Source organism: Choloepus didactylus, chromosome 4 (genome assembly GCF_015220235.1).
Source record: "Choloepus didactylus isolate mChoDid1 chromosome 4, mChoDid1.pri, whole genome shotgun sequence".
Lineage (NCBI taxonomy): Eukaryota > Metazoa > Chordata > Mammalia > Pilosa > Megalonychidae > Choloepus > Choloepus didactylus.
The window spans coordinates 100225059-100250115 of NC_051310.1; the positions used below are offsets into that span (position 1 = coordinate 100225059).

The following is a 25057-nucleotide window of genomic DNA, read 5'->3' on the forward strand; positions in this document are numbered from 1 at the left end:
TTCTTTAATACAGGCTTGTGGGGACAGATGTATTAGTGTTGATTAGGTTGGAATCCTTTGTTTCCATGGAGATGTGACTCAGTCACCTGTGAGTGAAACGTTTGATTGGATTATTTTCATGGAGATACGGACCCTGCCCATTCTGGGTGGGTCTTGATTTAATCACTGGAGTCGTATAAAAGAGCTCACAAACAGAAGGAGCTCAGAGCAGCTGAGAGTGACACTTCAGAGAGCAGCTAAGAGAGACATTTTGGAGACGGCTACTGAAAGCAGACTTTTGCTGACACTTTGGGTATGCTAGCCCAGTGTTTGCTCCAGAGAAGCTAACAGAGGACAAAACACCCCAAGAGCAACATTTTGAAGAACACACAGGAGCTGAGAGAGGAGATGGAACACAACCTGGGATCAGCAGATGCCAGTCATGTGCCTTCCCAGCAAACAGAGGTTTTCTGGATGCCATTGGCCTTCCTCCAGTGAAGGTATACCTGTATTAATGAATGCCTTAAATTCGACATTTTCATGGCCTTCAGACTAAATTTGTAACCAAATAAGCCCGCTTTATAAAAACCAGTCCATTTCTGGTATTTTGCATAATGGCAGCATTAGCAAACTGAACAGACATAATGTTATTGCACACTTAATGACTGAGTCCAGTATAGTATAAACATATCTTTTATATGCACTGCAAAACCAAAAAACTTGTGTGACTCACTTTATGGTGATAATCACTTTATTGCGATGGTCTAGAACCAAACTCTCATTATCTCCGAGGTATGCCTGTGTATGAATAGGCATTTTCTCCGTACTTACCTACCTATCCATACTCCTGAAACTAGGTCTTACTCTGAATTCTCTTGTTTCTTTTAATGGTACCATTTTTAACTTTCCTTTGCCTCAATTTCCTTATTTCCTTATCTAATAAAATTGGAATAGTAATAATATCTGTCTCACAGAGTTAGCTGTAAGGATTTCATAAGATAATAATGCAAAGTGCTTAGCACAGTGCTTGGCATATAATTGGGACCCAATAACTATTTATTAAATGAATGAATCATATTCCAGATCACCCAAAATCAAAAAATTGCAGTAATTTTTAGATCAGTAAATGGGGATAATAATCCCTGTGCTTCCTGCTTACTAAGGTTTAAACACTATATAATGAAAGCCAACATTTATTGAGCACTAGTATTTCACATCCATTATCTCATTTAATCTTCACAATAAACTCATGAGGGAAGTACTGTTATGACAAATCTCAGATGAGAAAAGAGAGGCTTAAAATGTTGGAATAATTTGCTCCAAGACAGCCAGGTCTTTCTGATACAGACCATGCTCTTAACCACGACAAGGCCCCATACTGCTCCTTCTCCATCCTCCCCCCTACACATGAGATTATTCATATGAAAGCACTTAAGCTCCCACAAATTTAAGAGTTATAATTTCTACATACCTTGACCATTCAGAAAATGAAAGACCAGAAAAAATGGACCAAGACTTAGTTTTCACTCCACACTAGTGTACTTTCTCTTTACCATGAAATGTCAGATTTCCTCCTTTGATTGTTTCTGCTAACATGGTCTCCCCTTTACCGAATGCCTAAAGCAAATACTGTCTGCCACTATTTTAATATTTACACACATGCAGGCTTGCATTCATATTTTACTATATGGTATTTGTTCTAGCTTATCACCAACCAGTCAGTTCCATGTAATTGATAAACTCTTTGGTGGCATGATTTGAATAATACTTATTTCCTGTTACCTTCAGGAACTAACACAGTGCTGGCTCCATCAGTAAAGGTCTGTTAAACGAACTGCAGAATGAGCATACTTATATAAGTGCCAGGGCCCTAGTCCTTTCAAACAATGAGAAAAGCCAGTTCTAGACTTGGGAATCAATACCATGTGTCTGACAAAAGTTCCTTGCTTTTACAGCTTCTGTCCAGGCTATTATACCTCTGTACTCTGTGAGAACTTTACTTTCTGGTCTTCTTATTGTTAGGCTCACCAACCAACATCCTTCATATTAGAGGCAGATTAGAAATCATTTCTGTAGTTACCTGTCAGTCAGGATGGTGATGTAAGACACTCCAGGGTGCTGTCCCTTCACAGAATCTTTGAACAACTAGCAAAAACTGGCAGAGCCATCTTCATCAAAACTCCAGAAACCATTAAAGGGTTGCATCAACTGGAACAGGGCCAAATCAAGGAAATGCAGCTTTAAATATAGTAGAAGATCCTGAGCCCTTGCTGGCCCCTCCCCCAACTCCCCCAGCAGCCAGCCTTACTCCCATTGTGGTCCCTGGTCCTGTTCCAGAGGGAGAAGAGTAACCCCTTTGCACATATTGGAGTGTCTGTATGTCTGTGCCAAGCTGTTGGGTGGCGACCTGAAAGACTGATCCTAAAAACTTGTCTCTGTAAAGCTGAAAGAGATGGGATAGGAGAATGTATGACACCATAGGTAAAGATAGATGATAAAGACTGAGACTGTATAACTTGGCAAAAACTGGAGTGGCCAATGACTGTTACTAAATATACAAATATAAAAATGTTTTTGCATGTGGGAAAGCAAATGAATGTCAACCAAATAGAGAGTTGAAAAAGGGATGGTATTCAGGAAAAAACATAATCAAAGCAAACTGGAGTCTATGGTCAACAGTAACATTGTGATATACCTCCATTAAATGTAACAAAGGCAATATGCCAATGCTAAATGTATATGAGGGGGGATATAGGGGAAGAATATGGAATTCTTGGTAGTAGTGTTATTTGCTGTCCTTACTATTGTATGACATGTTATTTTTCTTTTTATCATTTTTTTTATTGCTAAAAAAAAAAACAATTTTTCTTGTAGTAATCAATATGTTCAAGTGCTGATTGTGGTGATAAATGTACAACTTTATGGTGAAACCATGAACAACTGATTGTACACTGTGGATAAATGTATGGTATGTGAATATAACTCTATAAAATTGTAGGAAAATATATATATAGGAGTAAAAGTGTTGGAGAAAACATGGTGAGAGGGATGTACCTATCTACTGTTGATGATCAGGTAGAATGGTGTAGCCTTTCTGAAGGTCAGTGTGTTTGTTCCACAAAAAGTTAAGTATGTGGGGACCATAAGGTCCTGCAACCTCATTATGGGGGTATGTCATTTGAAGATCTGAGAGCAGAGACATGAATGGACATTTGCAAACTGGTGTTCATGGAGGCAGTAATCATGATTTGCAAAGGGTGGAGATGACCTAAGGTACATTGACTGAAGAATGGAATAGTGTACTGTGGTGTACGCATACAGTGAAACATTGAGCAACTACAAGAAGGAGTGAAGCTGTGAGACACACAACAAGGTAAATGGATCCTGTACACAGTATTTGAGTGAAGTACACCAGAAATAAAGGCAAACAGTTTAATGCCTCACCAATATGGACTAACTACAATGTGTAAACTCAGAATTGAATCTTAGAACATAGCCTAACGTGGACATAATTATTGTAATAGTCCCTAGATTGTAAGCTCTTACAGCAGTTAACTCTATCCCTGAATTGTAATGCCTATCTCTAAACTTTGAGATGCTGATCCCTTAGTGTATAACCTGATTGGTCTCTGGAACAATGCGTATCTCTGAGACACCTGAAACTCAGAGCTAGCGCTTGGCAGATATGAATGTCAGTATTAGTGCATACAGCCACTGATTAAAAAAAAAAAAAAAAAAAGCTGAAAAAGAGCCCAGACTTCAATTAGTGATATGAATGAATTAGGTCTGGTTAAGACCGGGGCAAACCGGGCCAAAGGGTAAAGGTTGAAACTGTGTTTTTTAAAACTTCAACTTCCATATGAGACCAAGGGAAGAGATGTCAATTTGGTACAGGATCTAAATTTTCTAAATGGTACAACCCTACAGTCGGTTTTTTTAAACACCACAATTGCATGGAACTTTGAATAGGAAGTGAGATACGGTAGGTTAGTATAGGCTGGAGTGAAATAGTAACACATCCCAGAGTAATTTGGGCACATAATAAAAAATATATTTACAGCCTCCCCCCCCCCCCAGCCCCGAGGATCTGGGGGAAGGTGCGGAAGTGTTGGACTTCCTCACCTGGACTGGTGGTGTTGGCACAAACATTGGGACTGGCGGTTTGATGTGCTGAGCCCTCTATCATGGGACTTGCCCTTATGAAGCTCGTTACTGCAAAGGAGAGGCTAAACTTGCATATAATTGTGCCTAAGAGTCTCCCCCTGAGTACCTCTTTGTTGCTCAGATGTGGCCCTCTCTCTCTAACTGAGCCATCTCGACAGGTGAACTCGCTGCCCTCCCCCCTACTTGGGACCCGACTCCCAGTGGTGTAAATCTCCCTGGCAATGCAGAATATGACTCCCAGGGATGAATCTGGACCTGGCATCGTGGGACTGAGAGTATCTTCTTGACCAAAAGGGGGATGAAAATGAGATGAAATAGTTTCAGTGGCTGAGAGATTTCAAATGGAGTTGAGAGGTCACTCTGGTGGACATTCTTATGCACTATATAGATAACACCTCTTAGGTTTTAATGTATTGGAATAGCTAGAAGTAAATGCCTGAAACTACCAAACTCCAACCCAGCAGTCTGGACCCCTGAAGACGATTATATAATAAGGTAGATTACAAGAGTGACAGTGTGATTGTGAAGACTTTGTGGATCATAGCCCCTTTATCTAGTGTATGGATGAGTAGAAAAATGGGGATAAAAACTAAAGGACAAATGGGGTGGGATGGGGGGGATGGTTTGGGTGTTGTTTTTTCACTTTTATTTTTTATTCTTGTTCTGGTTCTTTCTGATGTAAGGAAGATGTTCAGAGATAGATTGTGGTGATGAACGCATAACTATGTGATCATACTGTGGACAGTTGATTGTATACCATGGATGACTGTATGGTGTGTGAACGTATTTCAATAAAACTGAATTTAAAACAAACAAACAAACAAAAAAAAGCTTGTCTCTGGCTCACCCTCCAGACTATGTACATTCAGGAAGTCCAAGGAACCCCAAACAGGACAAACTTGAAGATAACCATGCCCAGACACATAGTATCAAACTGTCGAATGCCAAGCAGATAGTTCTGAAAGCTGCAAGAGGAAAGCAACACATTATGTGCAAGGGAGTCCCAATAAGATTAAGTTCCTATTTCTCATCAGAAATCATGGAGGAAAGAAGGTAGTGGAATGAAATATTTAAAGTGCTAAAAGAAAACAATTGCCCACCAAGATTTCTGTATCTAGTAAAACTGTCTTTCAAAAATGAGGGCGAGTTTAAGATATTCCCAAATAAACAAAAGCTGAGAAAGTTCATCAAATAGACCTATCCTATAAGCAATGCAAAAGGGAGTTCTTCAGACTGAAAGGAAAAGACACCAGACAATGGATTGAAGTGTCAGAGAAATAAAGATCTACAGTAAAGGCAACCACATGGGTAATTTTAAATGCCAGTACTGGTGTATTGTATTTTTTGGTATGTAACGCCACTTTTTATTTCTTATAGGTTCTAAAAAGAAAATGCATAAAAGTAATGCTATATCTATAGTTTTGTATATACAATGTATAAAGTTATAATTTGTAACAAATACAACAAAAAAGATGGGATAAAGGGGTAGAGAAACAGTGTATGCATATGCTATTGAAGTTAAGTTGGTATCAAATCACACATGATGTATAGTTATAGTTTAGGATGTTAAATTTAAGCCCCATGGTAACCACAAAAATATGAAAAATATATAAAGAAGGAAATGAGAAGTGACTCAAAATGGTACACTACAAAAAAATCAAATCAATATGAAAGTAGATATTTGGATAATTTATGCGATAGACCATATGTTAAATCACAAAGCAAGTCTCAAAAAATGGAAAAAGATCAAAATATATGATGTATCTTCTCTGACCACAGTGAAATAAAGCTAGAAATCAATAACAGAAGGAGACTGGAAAATTCACAAATATGTGGAAATTAAACATTGCACACTGAAAATAACAAATGGGTCAAAGAAGAAACCACAAGGGAAATTAGGAAATATATTGAGGCAAATGAAAATGAAAACACAGTACACAAAAACTTATAAGATAAAGCAAAGGCTGTGCTGAGAGTGAAATTTACTGCTCTAAATACTAACGTTAAAAAAAAGAAGAAAAAAGATCTCAAATCAGAGACCTAACCTCACAACTGTAGGATCTGGAAAAAGAAAAGAAAGTTAAATTAAAAATAATAAGAAGGAAGGAAATAACAAAAATTAAAGTGGAGATAAATGAAATAGAGTATTAAAAAAAATAGTATCAAGAAAATAAAGTTGGTTCTTGGAAAAGATCAATAAAATCAACAAACATTTAGCCAGACTGACAAAGAGAAAAAGAGAGGACACCAAAATAACTAAAATCAGAAAAATGAAAGGGGGTGGGGGGCATTACTACTGACCCCAAGAAATGAAAAGGATTCTAAGAGAATACTATGAACAACTGTATGTCAACAAATTAGATAACCTAGATGAAATGAACACATTCCTAGAAACACACAAACTATCTACTCTCAAGAAGAAATAGAAGAGCTCAACAAACCAGTAATAAATAAAGAGATTGAATCAGTAATCAAAAACCTCCCAGCAAAGAAAGAGAGAGCCAGATAGCTTCACTGGTGAATTTTACAAAGAAGAATTAACACCAATCCTGTTCAAACTCTTCCAAATAACTGAAGATGAAGGAACATTCCCTAACTCATTCTATGAGGCTGACATCACCCTAATACCAAAGCCAGGTAAAGATACCACAAGAAAAGAAATTACAGACCAACATCCCTTATGAATGTAGAGGCAAAAATTCTCAACAAAATACTAACAAACCAAATCCTACAGCACATTAAAAGAATTATACAGCCTGATCAAGTGGGATTTATCCCAGATATACAAGGGTTGTTCAACCTAAAATCGATTAATGTAATACACCATATGATCATCTCAATTGATGCAGAAAAGGCATTTGACAAAATCCAGCACATTTCTTGATAAACACTTAGAAAACTAGGAATAGAAGGAAATATCCTCAACATGATAAAGAACATATATGAAAAACCCACAGCTAATGTGATACTCAGTGGTGAAACATGGAAAGTTTTCCTTCTAGGATGAGGAACAAGACAAGGATGCCTACTGTCACCACTATTATTCAACATTATACTGGAGTCACCACTATTATTCAACATTATCCTGGAAGTTTTAGCCAGAGCAATTAGACAAGAAAAAGAAATAAAAGGCATCCAAATTGAAAAAGAAGAAGTAAAACTTTCCCTGTTTGTAGATGACATGATCCTATATATAGAAAATTGTAAAAATGCCACAACAAAGCTTTAAGAGCTAATAAATGAATTCAGCAAAAGTGGGGTACAAGATCAACACCCAAAAATCAGTAGTGTTTTTATACACTAGTAATGAACAATCTGAAGAATTCAGTTTAAAGTAACAACTGAAGAATCAAATTTCTAGGAATAAATTAACCAAAGATGTAAAGTACTTATGCACAGAAAACTATAAGACATTGCTAAAAGAAATCAAAGAAGACCTAAATAACTGAAAGGACACTGTGTTCATGGATTGGAAAACTAAATCTTAAGATGTCAGTTCTCCCCAAAGCAATTTAGAGATTCAGCACTATATCAATCAAAATTCCAACAGTCTTTTTTGCAGAAATGGAAAAGCCAACCATCAAATTTATATGGAAAGGTAAGGGACCCCACATAGCCAAAAACATCTTGAAAAAAAACAAAGTTGGAGAACTCACACTTCCCTATTTAAAACCTTATTACAAAGTTTCAGTGATCAATACAGCATGGTACTGGTACAAAGACAGATCTATAGAGCAATGGAATTGAACTGAGAGTTCAGAAGTAAACCCTTACTTTTGTGGCCAATTGATTTTTTTTTTTTTTTTATGATGTACAGGCAGTGTTCTAAGCCCTTTATATTTAATCCTCACACCCACCACTTAAGGTAGGTGCTATCATTATTCCACTTTCACATATAAGGAACGTGAGGTACAGGTCATACATCTCATAAATGACAAAGCCAGGATTCAAACCCAGCCATGCAGCCTCTAGAGCCTGTGCTCTTTCTTAACCATGCAAACAAGAAAAAACAATACATTGTGTTAAATGCAATGGCCAAAGAAGTAGAGGGTGCTGGAACAAAATAAGTATACCCATTCCAGGCTACTGGTGGTGAGGGGAGAGTCAGAAAAGGTTTTTGAACACTAATTTCCCTGAAGGATGCAGTTACAATTGTCAGCCTGGAATTGCAGGGGCAGGAGATTTTTTTTTTTTGTCATATAATTGCATTTTTTTTTTTTCATTTTCATTGAGATTGTTCAGATACCATACAATTATCCAAAGATCCAAAGTGTACAATCACTTGCCCCTGGGTACCCTCATACAGCTGTGCATCCATCACACTTAATTTTTGTTCAATTTTTAGAAACTTTTCATTACTCCAGACAAGAAATAAAGTGAAAGATGAAAAAAGAAAAAAAGAAAAGGAAACTCTAAACCTCCCCTATCCCTAACCAACCCCCCTCAATTGTTGACTCCTAGTATTGATACAGTACGTTTGTTACTGTTTATGAAAAAATGTTGAAATACTACTAACTGTAGTATATAGTTTGTAATAGGTATATAGTTCTTCCCTATATGCCCCTCTATTATTAACTTCTAATTGTATTGTCATACATTTGTTCTGGTTCATGAAGTGATTTCTAGTATTTGTACAGTTGATCATGGACATTGCTCATCATAGGATTCAGTTTTATACATTTCCATCTTTTGACCTCCAACTTTCCTTCTGGTGACATATATGACTCTGAGCTTCCCCTTTCCACCTCATTCACACACCATTCAGCGCTGTTAGTTATTCTCACATCTTGCTACCAACACCCCTGTTCATTTCCAAACATTTAAGTTCATCTTAATTGAACATTCTGCTCATGCTAAGCAAGGGCATCTACATTTCTTCCACAAGGCAGGAGGGAGAGTCAAAGAAGGTAGAGAGGCAAAAGAAAGAGGAAACAAAAAAAAATGACAGCTAGGAAGCAGCAAAAGGAAAAATAACCTTAAATCAAAGTAGAATAAAGAATCAGACAATACCACCAATGTCAAGTGTCTGACATGCCTCCCCTATCCCCCCCTCTTATCTGCATTCACCTTGGGATATCACCTTTGTTACATTAAAGGAAGCATAATACAATGATTCTATTAGTTATAGTCTCTAGTTTATGCTGATTGCATCCCTCCCCCAATGCCTCCCCATTTTTAACACCTTGCAAGGTTGACATTTGCTTGTTCTCCCTCGTAAAAGAACATATTTGTACATTTTATCACAATTGTTGAATACTCTAGATTTCACCAAGTTACACAGTCCCAGTCGTTATCTTTCCTCCTTTCTTGTGGTGTCTCACATGCTCCCCATCTTTCTCTCTCAACCGTATTCATAGTTACCTTTGTTCAGTGTACTTACATTGTTGTGCTACCATCTCCCAAAATTGTGTTCCAAACCACACACTCCTGTCTTCTATCACCCTGTAGTGCTCCCTTTAGTATTTCCTGTAGGGCAGGTGTCTTGTTCACAAAGTCTCTCGTCTGTTTGTCAGAAAATATTTTGAGCTCTCCCTCATATTCGAAGGACAGCTTTGCTGGATACAGGATTCTTGGTTGGTGGTTTTTCTCTTTCAGTATCTTAAATATATCACACCACTTCCTTCTTGCCTCCATGGTTTCTGCTGAGAGATCCGCACATAGTCTTATTAAGCTTCCTTTGTATGTAATGGATTGCTTTTCTCTTGCTGCTTTCAGGATTCTCTCTTTGTCTTTGACATTTGATAATCTGATTATTAAGTGTCTTGGCGTAGGCCTCTTATCTCTTCTGTTTGGAGTACGCTGCGCTACTTGGATCTGTAATTTTATGTCTTTCATAAGAGATGGGAAATTTTCATTAATTATTTCCTCTATTATTGCTTCTGCCCCCTTTCCCTTCTCTTCTCCTTCTGGGACACCAATGATACGTACATTATTGTACTTTGTTTCATCCTTGAGTTCCCGGAGACGTTGCTCATATTTTTTCATTCTTTTCTCCATCTGCTCCTTTGCATGTAGGCTTTCAGGTGTTTTGTTCTCCAGTTCCTGAGTGTTTTCTTCTGCCTCTTGAGATCTGCTGTTGTATGTTTCCATTGTGTCTTTCATCTCGTGTTGTGCCTTTCATTGCCATAGATTCTACTAGTAGGTTTTTTGAACTTTTGATTTCTGCTGTATACATGTTCCAGTGCTTCCTTTACAGCCTCTATCTCTTTTGCAATATCTTCTCTAAACTTTTTGAATTGATTTAGCATTAGTTGTTTAAGTTCTTGTATCTCAGTTGAAGTGTATGTTTGTTCCTTTGACTGGGCCATAACTTTGTTTTTCTTAGTGTAGGTTGTAATTTTCTGTTGTCTAGGCATGGTTTCCTTGGTTATCCAAATCAGGTTTTCCCAGACCAGAACAGGCGCAGGTCCCAGAGGGAAGAAATATTCAGTATCTGGTTTCCCTGAGGGTGTGTCTTAGAAAATTGCTCCACCCTTTGATGCCTCAGGTCACTGTGCTTTTCTGCCCAGCAGGTGACGCCTGTTAGCCTATAATTCTTGACTGGTGTGAGGAGGTATGGCCGTGTTCCCCCAGGCTCTGGGGTCTGGTTCTGAATGGAAAGGGCCCCACCCTTTTCCTCCTAGAGAAGACAGACCCCTCAGGTGGAGGTCATTAGCATTTCAATAGTCTCGCTCTCTGCTTGTGGTGTCTCCACCCTTCCCAGAGTCACAGCCCTGGAAACTGAAAATGACTGGGGCTTTCTCCACTGAGCCAAAAAAGAAACAGATAGTCCCCTTCAGACCCAGTCCAAGGCAACCCTCCAGCTCTCCCAGGTCAGTCGTCACCCAAAGCCTCTGTCTGTTTTTTGGGGATGCGTACCTGTAGTGAGCAGTTCACACTTGCTACTTAAAACCCCAGTTGGAGCTCAGCTGAGCTGTATTCGCTTGCTGGGAGAGAGCTTCTCTCTGGCACCACGAGGCTCCGCAGCTCGGGCTGTGGGGGAGGGGGTCTCCCGACCTGGTTCCGCAGGTTTTACTTACAGATTTTATGCTGTGTTCTCGGGCATTCCTCCCAATTCAGGTTGGTGTATGATGAATGGATGGTCTCGTTTGTCCCCCCGCAGTTATTCTGGATTATTTACTAGTTGTTTCTGTTTTTTTTGTAGTTGTTCCAGGGGGACTACTTAGCTTCCACTCCTCTCTATGCCGCCATCTTGCCCGAGTCCCGCCAATTGATTTTTTTTAATTCTGTTTTATTGAGATATATTCACATACCATACAATCATCCGTGGTGTACAATCAGCCGTTCACACTACCATCATATAGTTGTGCATTCATCACCCCCATCTATTTTTTTAACATTTTCCTTGTACTAGAAAAAAATAAGAATAAAAAATGAAAGTAAAAAAGAACACCCAAATCATCCCCCCCACCCTATTTTTCATTTAGTTTTTGTCCCCATTTTTCAACCCATCCATCCTTACACTGGATAAAGGGAGTGTGATCCACAAGGCTTTCGCAATCACACTGTCACCCCTTGTAAGCTACATTGCTATACAATCGTCTTCAAGAATGAAGGCTACTGGGTTGCAGGTTGATAGTTTCAGGTATTTACTTCTAGCTATTCCAATACATTAAAACCTAAAAAGGGTTATCTGTATAGTACGTAAGAGTGCCCACAAGAGTGACTTCTCGACTCCATTTGGAATCTCTCAGCCACTGAAACTGTATTTTGTTCCATTTCGCATCCCCCTTTTGGTCAAGAAGGTGTTCTCAATCCCACAATGTTGGGTCCAGATTCATCCTTGGGAGTCATATCCCATGTTGCCAGGGCATTTTACACCCCTGGGAGTCAGGGGAGAGGGCAGTGAGTTCACCTGCCAAGTTGTGTTAGCTAGAATGAGAGGTGGCCAACTGATTTTTGACAAGGGTGCTAAGTCCACTCAATGGGGAAAGAATTGTCTCTTCAACAAATCGTGCTGAGAAAGCTGCATGTTCATATGCAAAAGAATGAAGGTGGATCCTTCACTATACACAAAACTTAACTCAAAATGGATCAAAGACCTAAATATAAGAAACCAAACCATAAAACTCCTAGAAGAAAACACTGCAGGACCTTGTGTTAGGCAGTGGTGTTTTAGACTTTACACCAAAAGCACAAGCAACAAAGAAAAAATAGATAAATGGGAATTCATCAAAATTAAAAAACTTTTGTACAACAAAAGACTTCATCATGAAAGTAACAAGACAACCTACAGAATAGGAGAAAATATTTGGAATCCACATATCTGATAAGGGTTTAATTCCTAGGACATATAAAGAAATCCTATAACTCAATAAAAAGACAACCCAATTAAAAATGGTCGAAAGACTGGAATACATTTCTCCAGAGAAGACACACAAATGCCCCAAAGTACATGAAAAGATGCTCAACATCCTTATCCATTAGGGAAATGTAAATCAAAACATGAGGTACCACTTCACAACCACTAGGAAAGCCACTATTTAAAAGAGAGAAACTAAGTGTTAGAAAGAATGTGGAGAGATGGGAACACTCACACTTTGTTGGTAGATATGAAAAATGGTGCAGTCACTATGGAAAACAATTTGGCAGTTCCTCAAAAAGTGAAGTATAGAATTACCATATGATCTGGCCATCTCGCTTCTAGTAAAAAACCCTTAAGAATTACAAGCAGGGACTCAAACAGGTATTTTCACACTGATGTTCATAGAGGCTTTACTCGCAGTTGCCAAAAGATGGAAGCAATCCCAGGGACCATCAACAGATGAAAAGATAAACAAAATGTTGTATATACACATAGTGGACTACTATTCAGCCTTAAAAAGGAATGAAACTCTGACATACGTGACAACATGGATGAACCCTGAAAAGAAGTAAAATAAGCCAGACACAAAAGGGCAAATACTGTGTGCTCACTGATAGGAAATAATTAGAATAAGCAATTCCCTAGAGTCAGAAATTAGAATACAGGTTACTAAGGGCCAAGGTGGGGGTAAAGAGTGGGAAGTTAATGCTTAATTGGTTCAGAATTTCTGTTTGGGATTATGGAAAGGTTTTGATAATGGATGGTGATGATAGTAGCGTGACACTGGACATGATTGACACCACCGAATTGTATATTTGAATGTGGTTAAAAGGAAAATTTTTAGGTTGTATACATGTTAATAGAATAAAATTTTTCAAAAAAGCTATAGGACTGTACAACACAAGCAGTGAACCCTAATGTAAACTATGGACTACCTTTAATAGTACATTTATAATATTCTTCCATCATTGGTAACCAAGGTACCACACTAATGCCAGTGTTCCTAATGGGGGCCTATGGGAACTGTTTTTTCTGCATGATTTTCTGTAAACCTGCTACTTCTCTAATAAGTTTTTTAATCTGTTACATAATTGCTGTGTAGCAATTTAACCCAAAACTTCGTGGCTTAAAACCTCAAATAATCATTTTATCGTCTCCCATGGTTTGTGTGAGACATGAGTTCATACAAGCCCTGGGACAACTTATCTCTGCACCACAATGTCTGGGCCTTAGCTGGGAAGACTTGAAGGCTGGGGACAGACTCAATGACTAGGGTCTAGAATCATCTGAAATCATCTTCACTCATATATCAGGTAGTCGATGCAAGGACCTTAGCATGGTGATTAGGTTCCAAGAGCAACCTTCCCAATAGGACCATATAGAGCCTCATCACCTTGTAAGGCCTAGTATCAGAAGTCATAAAACATCACATGCATTGTAGTCATATAGTCATAGACCCACCCAGATGTGGGGTAAGAGGACAGAGAACACACCTCTCTGTGGGAGGAGTCGAAGTCACATTGTAAGAGGAGCCCATGGGATGGGAGATTCTTGTTGAGACCATCCTAGAAAATACAATGTGCCTCATCCTAAAACATCCACTTATTCTTGTCTTCCTATTACCTATAGAAAAAAATTCTGGAACTGAAGGCACACTACAGTTTGGCCTAAAATGCCTTTCCTCCTTTACATTTTATATGTCTCTTCCACTCTGGCCAGACTGAACTACTCTCACCCAAATTTGTCAAGCTCATTCTTATTTCTGCCCTTTTATCTCAACTGATCCCTCTTCTTTCAACCTAAGAAATCCTATCACACACTTAGTTTGCTGAATTCTGCAGAATGAACTAAGGTGGCAGGGGCTCTTGGGATGTCGTAAGTTACATTTCTATCTAGGATGCTTTCCAAGTACTGCCTGTGTGTGTGGATTTTGCTGCTTTACCTTGGCTCATTTCCCCAGGTGCTTGGGAAACAGATGACAGGAGAGACCTCAAAACAACTCATCCCCAGGCCACCTCTTTATCAAAGCCCAGAACCCCCAATAATAATTTTATGCCAAAAATGAAGAGAACAAAGTCCCTGCTCCCTGGGCCTCTTCTTAGTGGAGACTGTAAGTAAGTGACTACATACTAACCCTGCCCTGGTTAACTTTCTAGCCCAAAGAAACTTAAAAATGAATAGTAGATCGTTTACTTGGGAACTGATGCTGGATGAATAAAAGGGTGGAAAGAAGAAATGGAAAATGAACCCACAAAGATTACAAAGTCAATATGGTAAGTACAGTAAAGAAGAGAAAATGTTGCGTATATATGGTGATGGTAGGGTGTTGCTTTACCTAGGTTGGTTGCGGAAATTTTTTCTGACAAGATAAAAGGCAGAAAAGGCGGAGACCAAGGAGAAAGTTCTCCCCCAAGTGTGAACAATCCAATCATAACTTTCTGTACATGTCCAAAAATGCATGGATCAGAATCAGTGGAAGCCAGGTTTGCGAATGGAGATGAGATTAGGCAGGATAAAGCACAACGTCTGATGTGCTTCGTACCCACATTGGGGAAAAGGGAGGAATGGTAAGCAATTAGAAAGTAGGTCCACATTATTGCTATCCTAGGTCTGGGACTGGACAGTAGAGAAGAGAAAGTGAAAGTGAAAGTACAGCGTAAGATGTGGTAGAAGGAAATTACCTACAATCCCACCCTCTCCTTGGCTAGGGCCTTCCCACCCTCCTCCCTATGCCAGAGCATCCACTCCAATAGATGAGAATCCCAGCCTGCATGGCGCACCCTAACAACGCAGCTCCCACGAGGGAACCCTGTCCTTGCTCCGCCCTCCGAAAGAACTTCCGCGTCCCACGGCTGCCCCGCCCACCCGGGTGTTTCTGCGCAGGCGCGGGCGCCATATTAGCAGCGGATAGTCAGGCACCGGTGGTGGATTTTTTCTCGCGCGGAGTAAAGCGCTCTGTGTGTATCTTGACTCGTCCGCGTCTTTACCCCGGTGAGCCTGTGCCCCTTGGGGACCCGCGGAAGCTTGGCCGCTCTCGCCATGGGCGGGTGTTGTGAGCATTGAAACAGCCGGTCCGGGCCTGCAGCCGCCGCCGAAGAGTCATGGGCACCATGACTGTGCAGCGGCCTCGGGGACAGACCTGTTGCCGGGACTGGCCCGGGCCGGCCGCCGTCAGGCTTCCCAGCGTGGAACCTGAGGGACGGAGTCAGGGACAGGATAGCCGGTGGGGCTCGGGGGAACGGTGGGAGAACCGAGGCATCGGGAGGCTTCCGTCCCTTCAGGAGTTCCGTGAGAGCAAGTTGGCTCTGCTGGAGGTGCCGGTGAACTTGAAATCATCCTGTGCCCAGTACGAGGGGTGGAAATTCAGAAAGTTGTGTTCACGCGCGGCAAGTCTTTCTGTCACTTCCCGGCTTCTCTGCTCAGGGTAATCCTTACCTTTCACCTGCCTGTTGCAACAGCCTCTTAACTGGTTACCCTGCCTTCTCTCTCTCACCAGTCATCTTTCTAAAACACAAATCAGTTCCGGTGGTTCTTAGGCTCAGAATCTTTCGGTGGAACCCATTCCCTAGAAGATAATATTCAAAGTTTCTTTTGAGCACCTTATCCCTGTTTATCTCTCCAGTCGTAATTCTCAATATTCCAGTATTTGGGGGTGTAGGCAGGCTTTGGAGTCTGAGGGCTTGGCTTTTCCGCTAAGTCACTCTGAGTCCAATGGTCTTCTTTTGCAGGAATGGTAATAATGATGCCGAATATCAACTCCCCTCACCGCCTCCATAGTTCAGGACTGTTAGGAGAAAACCTAAGCCTCTTATCTTGGCATTCAAGGCTCTGCATGATTTGGATGCTTGCTTAGCTCTAGCTTCTTTTTCTCCTTTTTTTTTTTTTTTTTTTTTTTTAAAAACTCAGCGGTTTGTCTCTTGCCATTGAGTATCTTCCTCAGTGTCCTTGCTCATGCTTCTTCCTCTGCCTGGAATGCCCCTCTCTGCCTTCCTCTTAGGCCTGAAGGTTCAGCACCACACCCCGACCCACCATCTCTAATTTAGAATCATTTTCTGCATCAGTTTCTCAAAGTAGACTTCCTTGATTTTTTCCATCCCCCCACCCAAGCCCCAGTACCTCAATGTGCACCTTGGTTTCCATTATCTATCTATGTCTGTGTCCACCCCTCCCCCATCTGACTACCAGACTTGAAGCTCTTTAGGTCAAGAATTGGTCATCTAGTATAATGCCTAGCACTTAGCAGGTGCACAGTAAACGTAGGCTAAATGAAGGAAGAAAACAAAACAGACTTTAAGTCAGAAAATGCATTTGAAATTGTAAATTTTGTTTTAATGATCATATTTTCTTTTTGCAGGAATTACGTAAAATTCAGGAAACATGGTGAGTTCCTCCTACACATGCCAGTAAGCTGTTGTTTGATAAATAGTATTGGATGTACTCAAATTACAGATTTACATGAGAAAATTGAAATGGAAGGAGAAAGAGTTGGTGCCTTCTTTATTGGTTTCCTCCCATACACTGAACTTTGTGTATGAGGATCTGTTTTGTAAGACGTATTGTAGACTTGTGGGAATTTGCTAGTACTTCAGTGGGTAAGAATCATTTGTGTTTTTTCTTTGCAGTCTCGAAGATATGATTCCAGGACTACTATATTTTCTCCAGAAGGTAAATTAAAATTGTTTAATCGATCTCAAATAAAATATTTCTTAAGTGTTAAACTTTTAGGAGCAAAAAAACCCACAGACTTCTTTTGTAGTTGCTAAGGTGTTCATCCCTTTTGTACTTTAAAGTATTTACAATCACCATGTTGCTTATATGCTTCACAGAAGAGTAAAAGTAGGACTCTTGTTTATAGCCTGCCAGTGTCACTGCTGATTTCTCTTGGACCTGTAGGTCACTAGTTTTGCAAGAGCACAGAGGAGAGCCTTGGTTTCTCTCTGTTTGTTTTGTCTTGTAGGTCGCTTGTACCAAGTTGAATATGCCATGGAAGCTATTGGACATGCAGGCACCTGTCTGGGAATTTTAGCAAACGATGGTGTCTTGCTTGCAGCAGAGAGACGCAACATACACAAGCTTCTTGATGAAGTCTTTTTTTCTGAAAAAATTTATAAACTCAACGAGTAAGTGAGATCTTTGGGAATAGTTTTAGGGTATGTCACTGTCTCATGTAAGTGGAATCTACATATTTTGGGAAGCCTATTCCATGTGACATGGTAGAGATGAAGTAAACAGTTTATTGTTTTTCACTTGTGAAAATTTTTGACTTCTTTTGATTGGAATCTTCTTGAGGCCCAGGACCATGTGTTATTCATTTCAATTGCAGGGCCAAGCGCTTTGTGGAGAACCAGCATCAAGTAGTGAAAAGAGTATGGGCTTGGTAGTCAGACAGATTTGGGTTTACATTGGCTCCACAAGCTGTGTGACCTTGCACCATTATTTAATTCTCTGAGTCTCAGAAACTCCTAGGGTGATTGTGGCAGTTCAGTAAAGTAAAATAAGGGCAAAGCACCTAGTACAGTGTCTGACATAGCAGGCCATCAAAGTGTTTGGAATGGCTGCTCAGAATTTCATTGATGTATACTGAATCTTGCCAATGATTGGGCTTCTTCGAGGTCCGGGAACAGTTTAGCCAAGCCCCTGAACGCTTACTGAGGTTTCTATTACGGTTGAGCATGCAGGACTTTGCAGCTAGTAGAAAGCTGTATTTGTTGACTAGCAGCTTTCTCTTCACAGTAGAAACCAGCCTGATGAGTTATAAAGTGTCATCCTTACCACTGTTGGGACTGGTCCACTCAGTAACCCATGGGCTTGGCTGGGAATAGCAACAGAAGGTATCTAGGTGGTAGGAGAACCAAGACAGCCCTTGAGGAAAAGGGGGCAAGAAAAGGAAATGTACCCCATATTAGGAGCATAACTTGAGGTCTCCCAGGCAGGCTTGTGAAACCCCCTGTCCTCCTGCCCCCCCTGTTCCTTGCCCCCATCAGGTCAGGCCCTTGGAGGTGAGAGTGGTCTCTTTATGTCTGAGAAAACCTTTTTCTTCTATTGCTGAATCTTTGGGATATACTTTAGCTTCTCAGGGTCAGTTCTCTTGCCCTGTTCACAGTATGGTCATGAAAATATCTATTCCAGAACTTAAAGCTGCATTTGTTTATCTTTCATATTGAATGACATAAAGTTAAAAGATTGCTACAAAAATAAAGTATCTGTAGTTTTTGTCTGAAGGTTATAGCGGCTGTGGAGCAAGCATGGTGAATTTGTATTAGAACTTGGTACTTTTTAATACTTGTAAGTACCCCTTGCAGGCATCTTCCCTGCTTACAGATCAATGTGTTTTCTTTTTCTTAAGGGACATGGCTTGCAGTGTGGCAGGCATAACTTCTGATGCTAATGTTCTGACAAATGAACTGAGACTCATTGCTCAAAGGTATGGTCATATAGCAACTAGCGAAGGATTGAACAATAATCTAATAAGAATAGATAAGCTATTGAGGGTAATCTCACTGCTAAGGGAATGCTCAGGAATGATTATGGTGTGCAAATTTTCTTGGGTATGGTAGAATCATGTTGGAAGCAATGTAGTTATTTTAGGTTATTTGTTTTCCTTATTCCTTTGTTTTGTTTTGTTTGAATTTTTTTTTAATTTTTTGCTAAAGAAAAAAAGCCATTGCATTAAAAATAGCTTCAGTGTAGATATTTTAGATTATTTGTTTTATTCCTTTGTTTGGATATGGTTTAATTTTCTTGGGGTATGGTAGGAACATGTTGGAAGCAAAGTAGTTATTTTAGGTTATTTGTTTTTCTTAATCCTTTGTTTTGTTTGAAATGTGTTTTGTTTGTTTTAATTTTTCGAGAAATAAAGTTAAAAAGTTAAAAATAAATAAGTAAATAAAGGTATGGTCATAAATGGCAAAATTGCGGAAATATAGATTGGCTGAGACTCTTCCAAATGTTGAAGTCATTAAAATCTATTAATTGAAAGATACAGTTTTTTAAAAACCAAACTTGTAAAATGTTATTACAAGAAGGATATTGGGATGTTGGCAAGTTCCCTTCCCCTACCCTCTTCCAGTTACAAGCGACTGTTATGCTGTCCCCGTCTCATAGGTCTCTTTTCAGAAGGTATTTTGCTTAGAGTGGATCTGTGTTTTAGAAAAAAACTATTAATATTCCGATCTCTTTAAATCCTAGGTATTTATTACAGTATCAGGAGCCAATTCCTTGTGAGCAGTTGGTTACAGCACTATGTGATATCAAACAAGCTTATACACAGTTTGGAGGTACTTAATTTTATGGAAATTTTATTCAGAAAGTTAAGATATTTTGTGAGTCATAACCTTTTAGACAATAAAAATGCAACAGGTATATAAACAACTTCTCATACATTCTTGCTTCGTAAACTAACCTGCTTCTGCCATATACATTATAATTTTTGTTAATAGAATGTTGAAAGGCCAAAATAACAGTTTCAAATCTGGAAACAAATTGTTTTTTACATAATGATGAAATTCAGCACTGGTCCTCTTTGTTTTCATTCCTTCTTCTGGCTGTGTCCAAATCCTGGAAACAAAAGCAGAATTGGATGATAGAGCTTATCTGTAGTAGCCAGAACACAAAGCAGTTTATGAATGCTTAACTTCACACAAAAAAGATTTAGCCACATTCACTGAGCTCAAGTAACTGTAATGACACTAAATTTAGATTGTCGATAGGTTTCACTTTTTTTTTTATTTCGTTAAAGGAAAACGTCCCTTTGGTGTTTCATTGCTGTACATTGGCTGGGATAAGCACTATGGCTTTCAGCTTTATCAGAGTGACCCTAGTGGAAATTATGGGGGATGGAAAGCTACCTGCATTGGAAATAATAGTGCTGTGAGTATTTTTGTGGTGTTATAAGATCTAGCAGAGAGTTTAATAACTTATAATTTTGAAGTAGTAAGTGTAAACAATATTTTAAAATAGCTGTACTAACTTTAGTGTGATATGAAAATATCTGATTTCTATTGGTAAGAGAGTCACAAGTACTTCTATCACTACTGGAATTTGTTGCCTGCATCTGTAATTAAAGGAAATGCTAATTTTCAATTAGAAGTTGTGAAAATAAAGATGTCACTGTTTTCCTGTCCTATTCGTAGGCCCCCATAACTGAACCATGGATTCCTTGGCAGTCTGATGAACCCCTGTTAAATATTCTTTCCCTCCTTCCCACTCCAACCTGTGTCTGCCTTCCTTGCCAGCAGAATTGTTTATGCTGGTTAGAATGCCGATAACAATTCAGGCTTTATTCTTCTGACCAAACTATATTCCTAAGGAGTACAAAAACTTAAAGGAAATTCTCTGTGTCAGTTCTTCTTCATGTTTTGTAGGCAGCTGTGTCAATGTTAAAACAAGACTACAAAGAAGGAGAAATGACTTTGAAGTCAGCACTTGCTTTAGCTATCAAAGTGCTTAATAAGACCATGGATGTTAGTAAACTTTCTGCTGAAAAAGGTAATTCATGTTTTTTTCTCTTGTCTGCTTGAGTAAGGGGAATTGGTTGGGGTCTACTGTGTTAGGCCTTTAAGATGTTACCTAAGTTCATTGAAACAGTAGTCTTATGGGTTGGATAACTTTAACACCTATTTCGCAAATGAGACACTGGGGCTTTTTGAGGTTAAGTGAATTAAATGATCAAGATAAACTTTAATAAATTATGGAGGCACAAACCCTGCTGCATTCCAAGCTTAATGCCTTGAGGCTGCATATTCTCACTAGTGATGGATCTGAGCCATGCCACTTTTAGTTATCAATTGTTTACCAAGACTTCTCATTGTATGATAACATGCATGTATGTAGTTATGTATTTTACATTTATATGATGTTCTTTATCAGAAATATGAAATTTGCTTGAATTGTGGTACCCTTTCTCTTCTGTTCTTCTGAATCTACTGTAATCTCTTATGTTAAGCCCATATTTGCACTTTCAAATACTTTAAAGTATTTAGTTTGAGTTGTATGACCATATAAAACCCACTAAGTAACCTTTTTCAAAAATTATGGTAAATGAACATATTGATTTAGTTTAGAATAACTTAACTCCTGGTCTTCCTTAGAAAATGCAATTTACTTGCAAAATGCCATCAGTTGTTTACTTCTACCTAATTTCAAGGAGGCACTTCTCAGTTTTTACCCCTGCACAAAAAATTCCTTCCTCTTCAGGTATCAGTCTTTTTTCTTGTCTGTAGCAATGGACACTGCTTTTCGTGCCTTTGTTTGGAAAAGGGACTTGAAAAGTCTATGAAAAAAGGTGGTGTTATCGGTTGAAGATTGTGGCTGAACCTTGCATCAAGTTTCCAGCAAGGAAATCGTGTTACCTCTGGTCAGCACAGCCAGCAGCAGGCCAGCTAGAACAATTGGTTAATTGTAGTTTTTCCAAAGAAGTGACAAAACAGCTGCTAAGAAGATTGGGAAGGGCGAGGAGAAGGAAGATACTTAAGGAAAGTGGTAATCAGAACATTAGAAGATATAGGATATCTTGTTCTATCAGAGCATCCATGAATTGTGATAAGCGTAAAAGCTGGAAGAGTGGTGAACAAAGGCTAAAATGTTGGGAGGAGATTAAACTGTCATTGCCTATTAAGTTTGTATGCTGAGTCTGCCTGCCTGTAATGCAAATGTGTTTATTTTTAGTGGAAATTGCCACATTAACAAGAGAGAATGGAAAGACAGTAATCAGAGTTCTCAAACAAAAAGAAGTGGAACAGTTGATCAAAAAGCATGAGGAAGAAGAAGCTAAAGCTGAGCGTGAGAAGAAAGAAAAAGAACAGAAAGAAAAGGATAAATAGAAGACAAAATCAGGGATTTTGTAACTCATTTGGGGCACCATTTCAGTGTAAAAACTGTCCTGATCTTCTACACTGAGAGAGCTTTGACTTTTTTTTTTAATTTGTGCAGTGGGGAAACAGGACATTACATACTGAATTGGGTCCTTGTGATTTCTGTCCAACTGAATCCTTTATTGTAATGATGATGATTATTCTTCATGGACATATCTCCTTTTTTTTTTTTTTTTTTTTTTGAATAAAACTTAGAAAGAATGGAAATGGTGTGTTGTTTAGTGTGAAGGAAGAAATTCTCTTAGCAATAAATGTTAAAGATACCAGGATTAAAAGGGCTCTTACTTCCTTTTTTACTTTTAAATAGGATGCTAAAACTGAAGGGAATTTAAACATCATAAAAAGAGAAAGATGGGAATTGTGTGTTAAAGCTTTCCTTTTACTGTCTTCGACCATCTTGCAAAGTCTAGTCTAATTTGAAGAAAGCAGGGAGCTGCCCTTCCCTTAGGCCTCTGCTAGCATGATGTCAGATGAAGCTTATTCCATGAAAAAGTATCACATGCTCATTTTAGATTTCGCCAGCGTTTGATATTGAGAGATATTTATAATGGACTGGTAGCTATACATGCTTTTAAAAATTTTATATATGTATATGTGCATGCACATGTGTGCATACATGTACACATAACATAAAACGTGATGGCATAATTAATAAAATGAAGCCCCATGTACCCACCACCCAGTTTAAGAAACAAATTAACCGGTTCTTTTGAAGCCCCATGTGTCCCTGTCAGATCTCATTCCTCTCTTCTCTGTCTCTATCCTCTTATCTAACCACTATCCTGAGTTGTGTGTTTATCATTCTTAGCTGTGGTTTTACAACTCTTTCCCATGTCTGCTCTGGCCCCTTCCTTCCGCTCCACAGGGTCCCAGTAGGCCTGTCAATCACAGAACCCCACTCCTTCCTCTAAGGTGGCCACAGTCCTCAGGCCGGCTCCAGTGATTGGTTTGAGAATGAATGTGTGGGCTGGGCCAAGCCAGGATTGATGGGTAGGTGTGAGGAAAGAAGGCTGAGGATCCTGCTGCTAGGACTGCAGCTGCAGGGAAGATGTGTAGGAGGAGAAATTAAGGCCACAAAGAGGAAAGTGGAAGGAAGAGAACAGTTCCGTTTTGGCTGAAGGGAACTCCATTACTGGGCTTTGCTTGACCCAAGTAGACTTAGGGTTCTGTCACTTTAATAGAGTTGTCTTTAATACAAGTGATATAGAGCAGTGCTACTTAAAAGTGTGGACCAGCAGCTTCAGCATCACCTGGAAATTTGTTAGAAATGCAAATTCTCGGGTCCCATCCCAGGTCTCCTGAATAAAAATCTGGCGGTCGGGCCCAGCAATCGTTTAACAAGCCTGGCATGTGATTCTTACACTAAAGTTTGAGAAGCAATTTTGACATATTAGAAACTCATTGTACTCAGGCTGCAATGCATACCAACTAAATCAACCTCTGGAGGCGGAACCAGGCAATTGCAATGGGCAGCCAGAATTGCCAGTGGGTGGCATTGAGCCATACCTCTCCAGCTCTCAGCTGTTGTCAAGCAATCAAATATGAGATCCCAACTTAATCCCTCTTTGTACTTGCTCTTAATGAATAATTTTCTTGCTGTTTTCTGTGCAGACTAACCTCATGCAGTGATGCTTGGGCTAAGGTATTTCCAAGCCACTTGGACAGTGCTTTTTTGAACCTTTTAAATTATTCTCTTTAATGTAGACACAGACATTTTACAATTCCCCTCCTCACTCTTGCTCCACGTAAGAGGTAAAGGTAGATAGAGGAGTGCACCAATAAATCCTCTTGGCTCTATCTTCGGAATATATCCAGAATCCAACCACTTCTCATCCTTTCAGGGGACTCTCAGGTCCAAGCCACCATTACTCTCACTTGTGCAATCGCAACAGCCTCCTAATTGGTCTCCCTGCTTCCACATCTGTCCCTCTCTAAGTCAGTTGTCGACACAGCAGCCAGAGTGATCCTTTCAAAAGATAAGATTGTGCTACTGCTTTGCTCAAAACATTGCACTGGCTTCCCACCTTCTCAGTAAAAGACAAATTTTTTGCAGAGGCTTCCACAGCACCCTGTATTCTGGCCTAGCTGCTACCCTGCCTTCCCCACAGATTCTCCCTTCCTCAACCTGCATTCATTCAAATGAGCCCCCTTGTTATTCCTTGAACATACCAAGCCACTTCCTTCCCAGGACCTTTGCATTTGCTGTTCCTGCTTGGGGAATGGTCTTTTCCCCTGGGTATTGCCTCTTCCTCACCTCCTCAAGGTCTCTGCTTAAACGTTGCCTTATTTGACCACTTTATATGAAGGGGTAATTGCTACCCCCACCCCCACATTCTCTATCTCCCATCGCCTGCTGAGTTTTTCTCCATAGCACTTATCACCATCTGGCGTATTGTTTGCTTATTGTCTGCCTCTCCCACTGGAATATAAACTTCCAGAACCAGGACTTTGTTTCATTCAATGCTGTATTCCAGCACTTAGAACAGAAACTTGCACATATGAGGCAACAGATAAATACTGATGAATGAATGAATGGTAATCCCTGATATACTGGAGTAAGAGCCTAAAAAATGCTTCTTTTCTATCCGGGTCAGTAGAACTGATGGATTTTCTATATCCTGATGACCCTTTCAACCCTGTTTTCTAAAGTTATGAGATCTTCAAAGGCTGGGGTAGATAAGAGAGCCTAGAATGTTTTGCCACTTTAGGAGTAAGTCTTCAGAATTTTACCCTAACA

The 25057-nt window shown here is 39.5% G+C and overlaps 1 protein-coding gene across 1 annotated transcript; it reads left to right on the forward strand.

Annotated features, from left to right (window-relative positions):
- Positions 1-15321: 15321 nt before the first annotated feature.
- Positions 15322-22475, forward strand: PSMA4 (proteasome 20S subunit alpha 4). The gene is made up of 9 exons (XM_037833295.1): positions 15322-15439; positions 16803-16828; positions 17071-17113; positions 17406-17568; positions 18795-18872; positions 19637-19725; positions 20187-20317; positions 20812-20935; positions 22115-22475. The coding sequence occupies exons 2-9, from the start codon at positions 16826-16828 to the stop codon at positions 22267-22269; spliced, it is 786 nt and encodes a 261-aa protein (XP_037689223.1). The 5' UTR covers positions 15322-15439; positions 16803-16825; the 3' UTR covers positions 22270-22475.
- The last annotated feature ends 2582 nt before the right edge of the window (positions 22476-25057 follow it).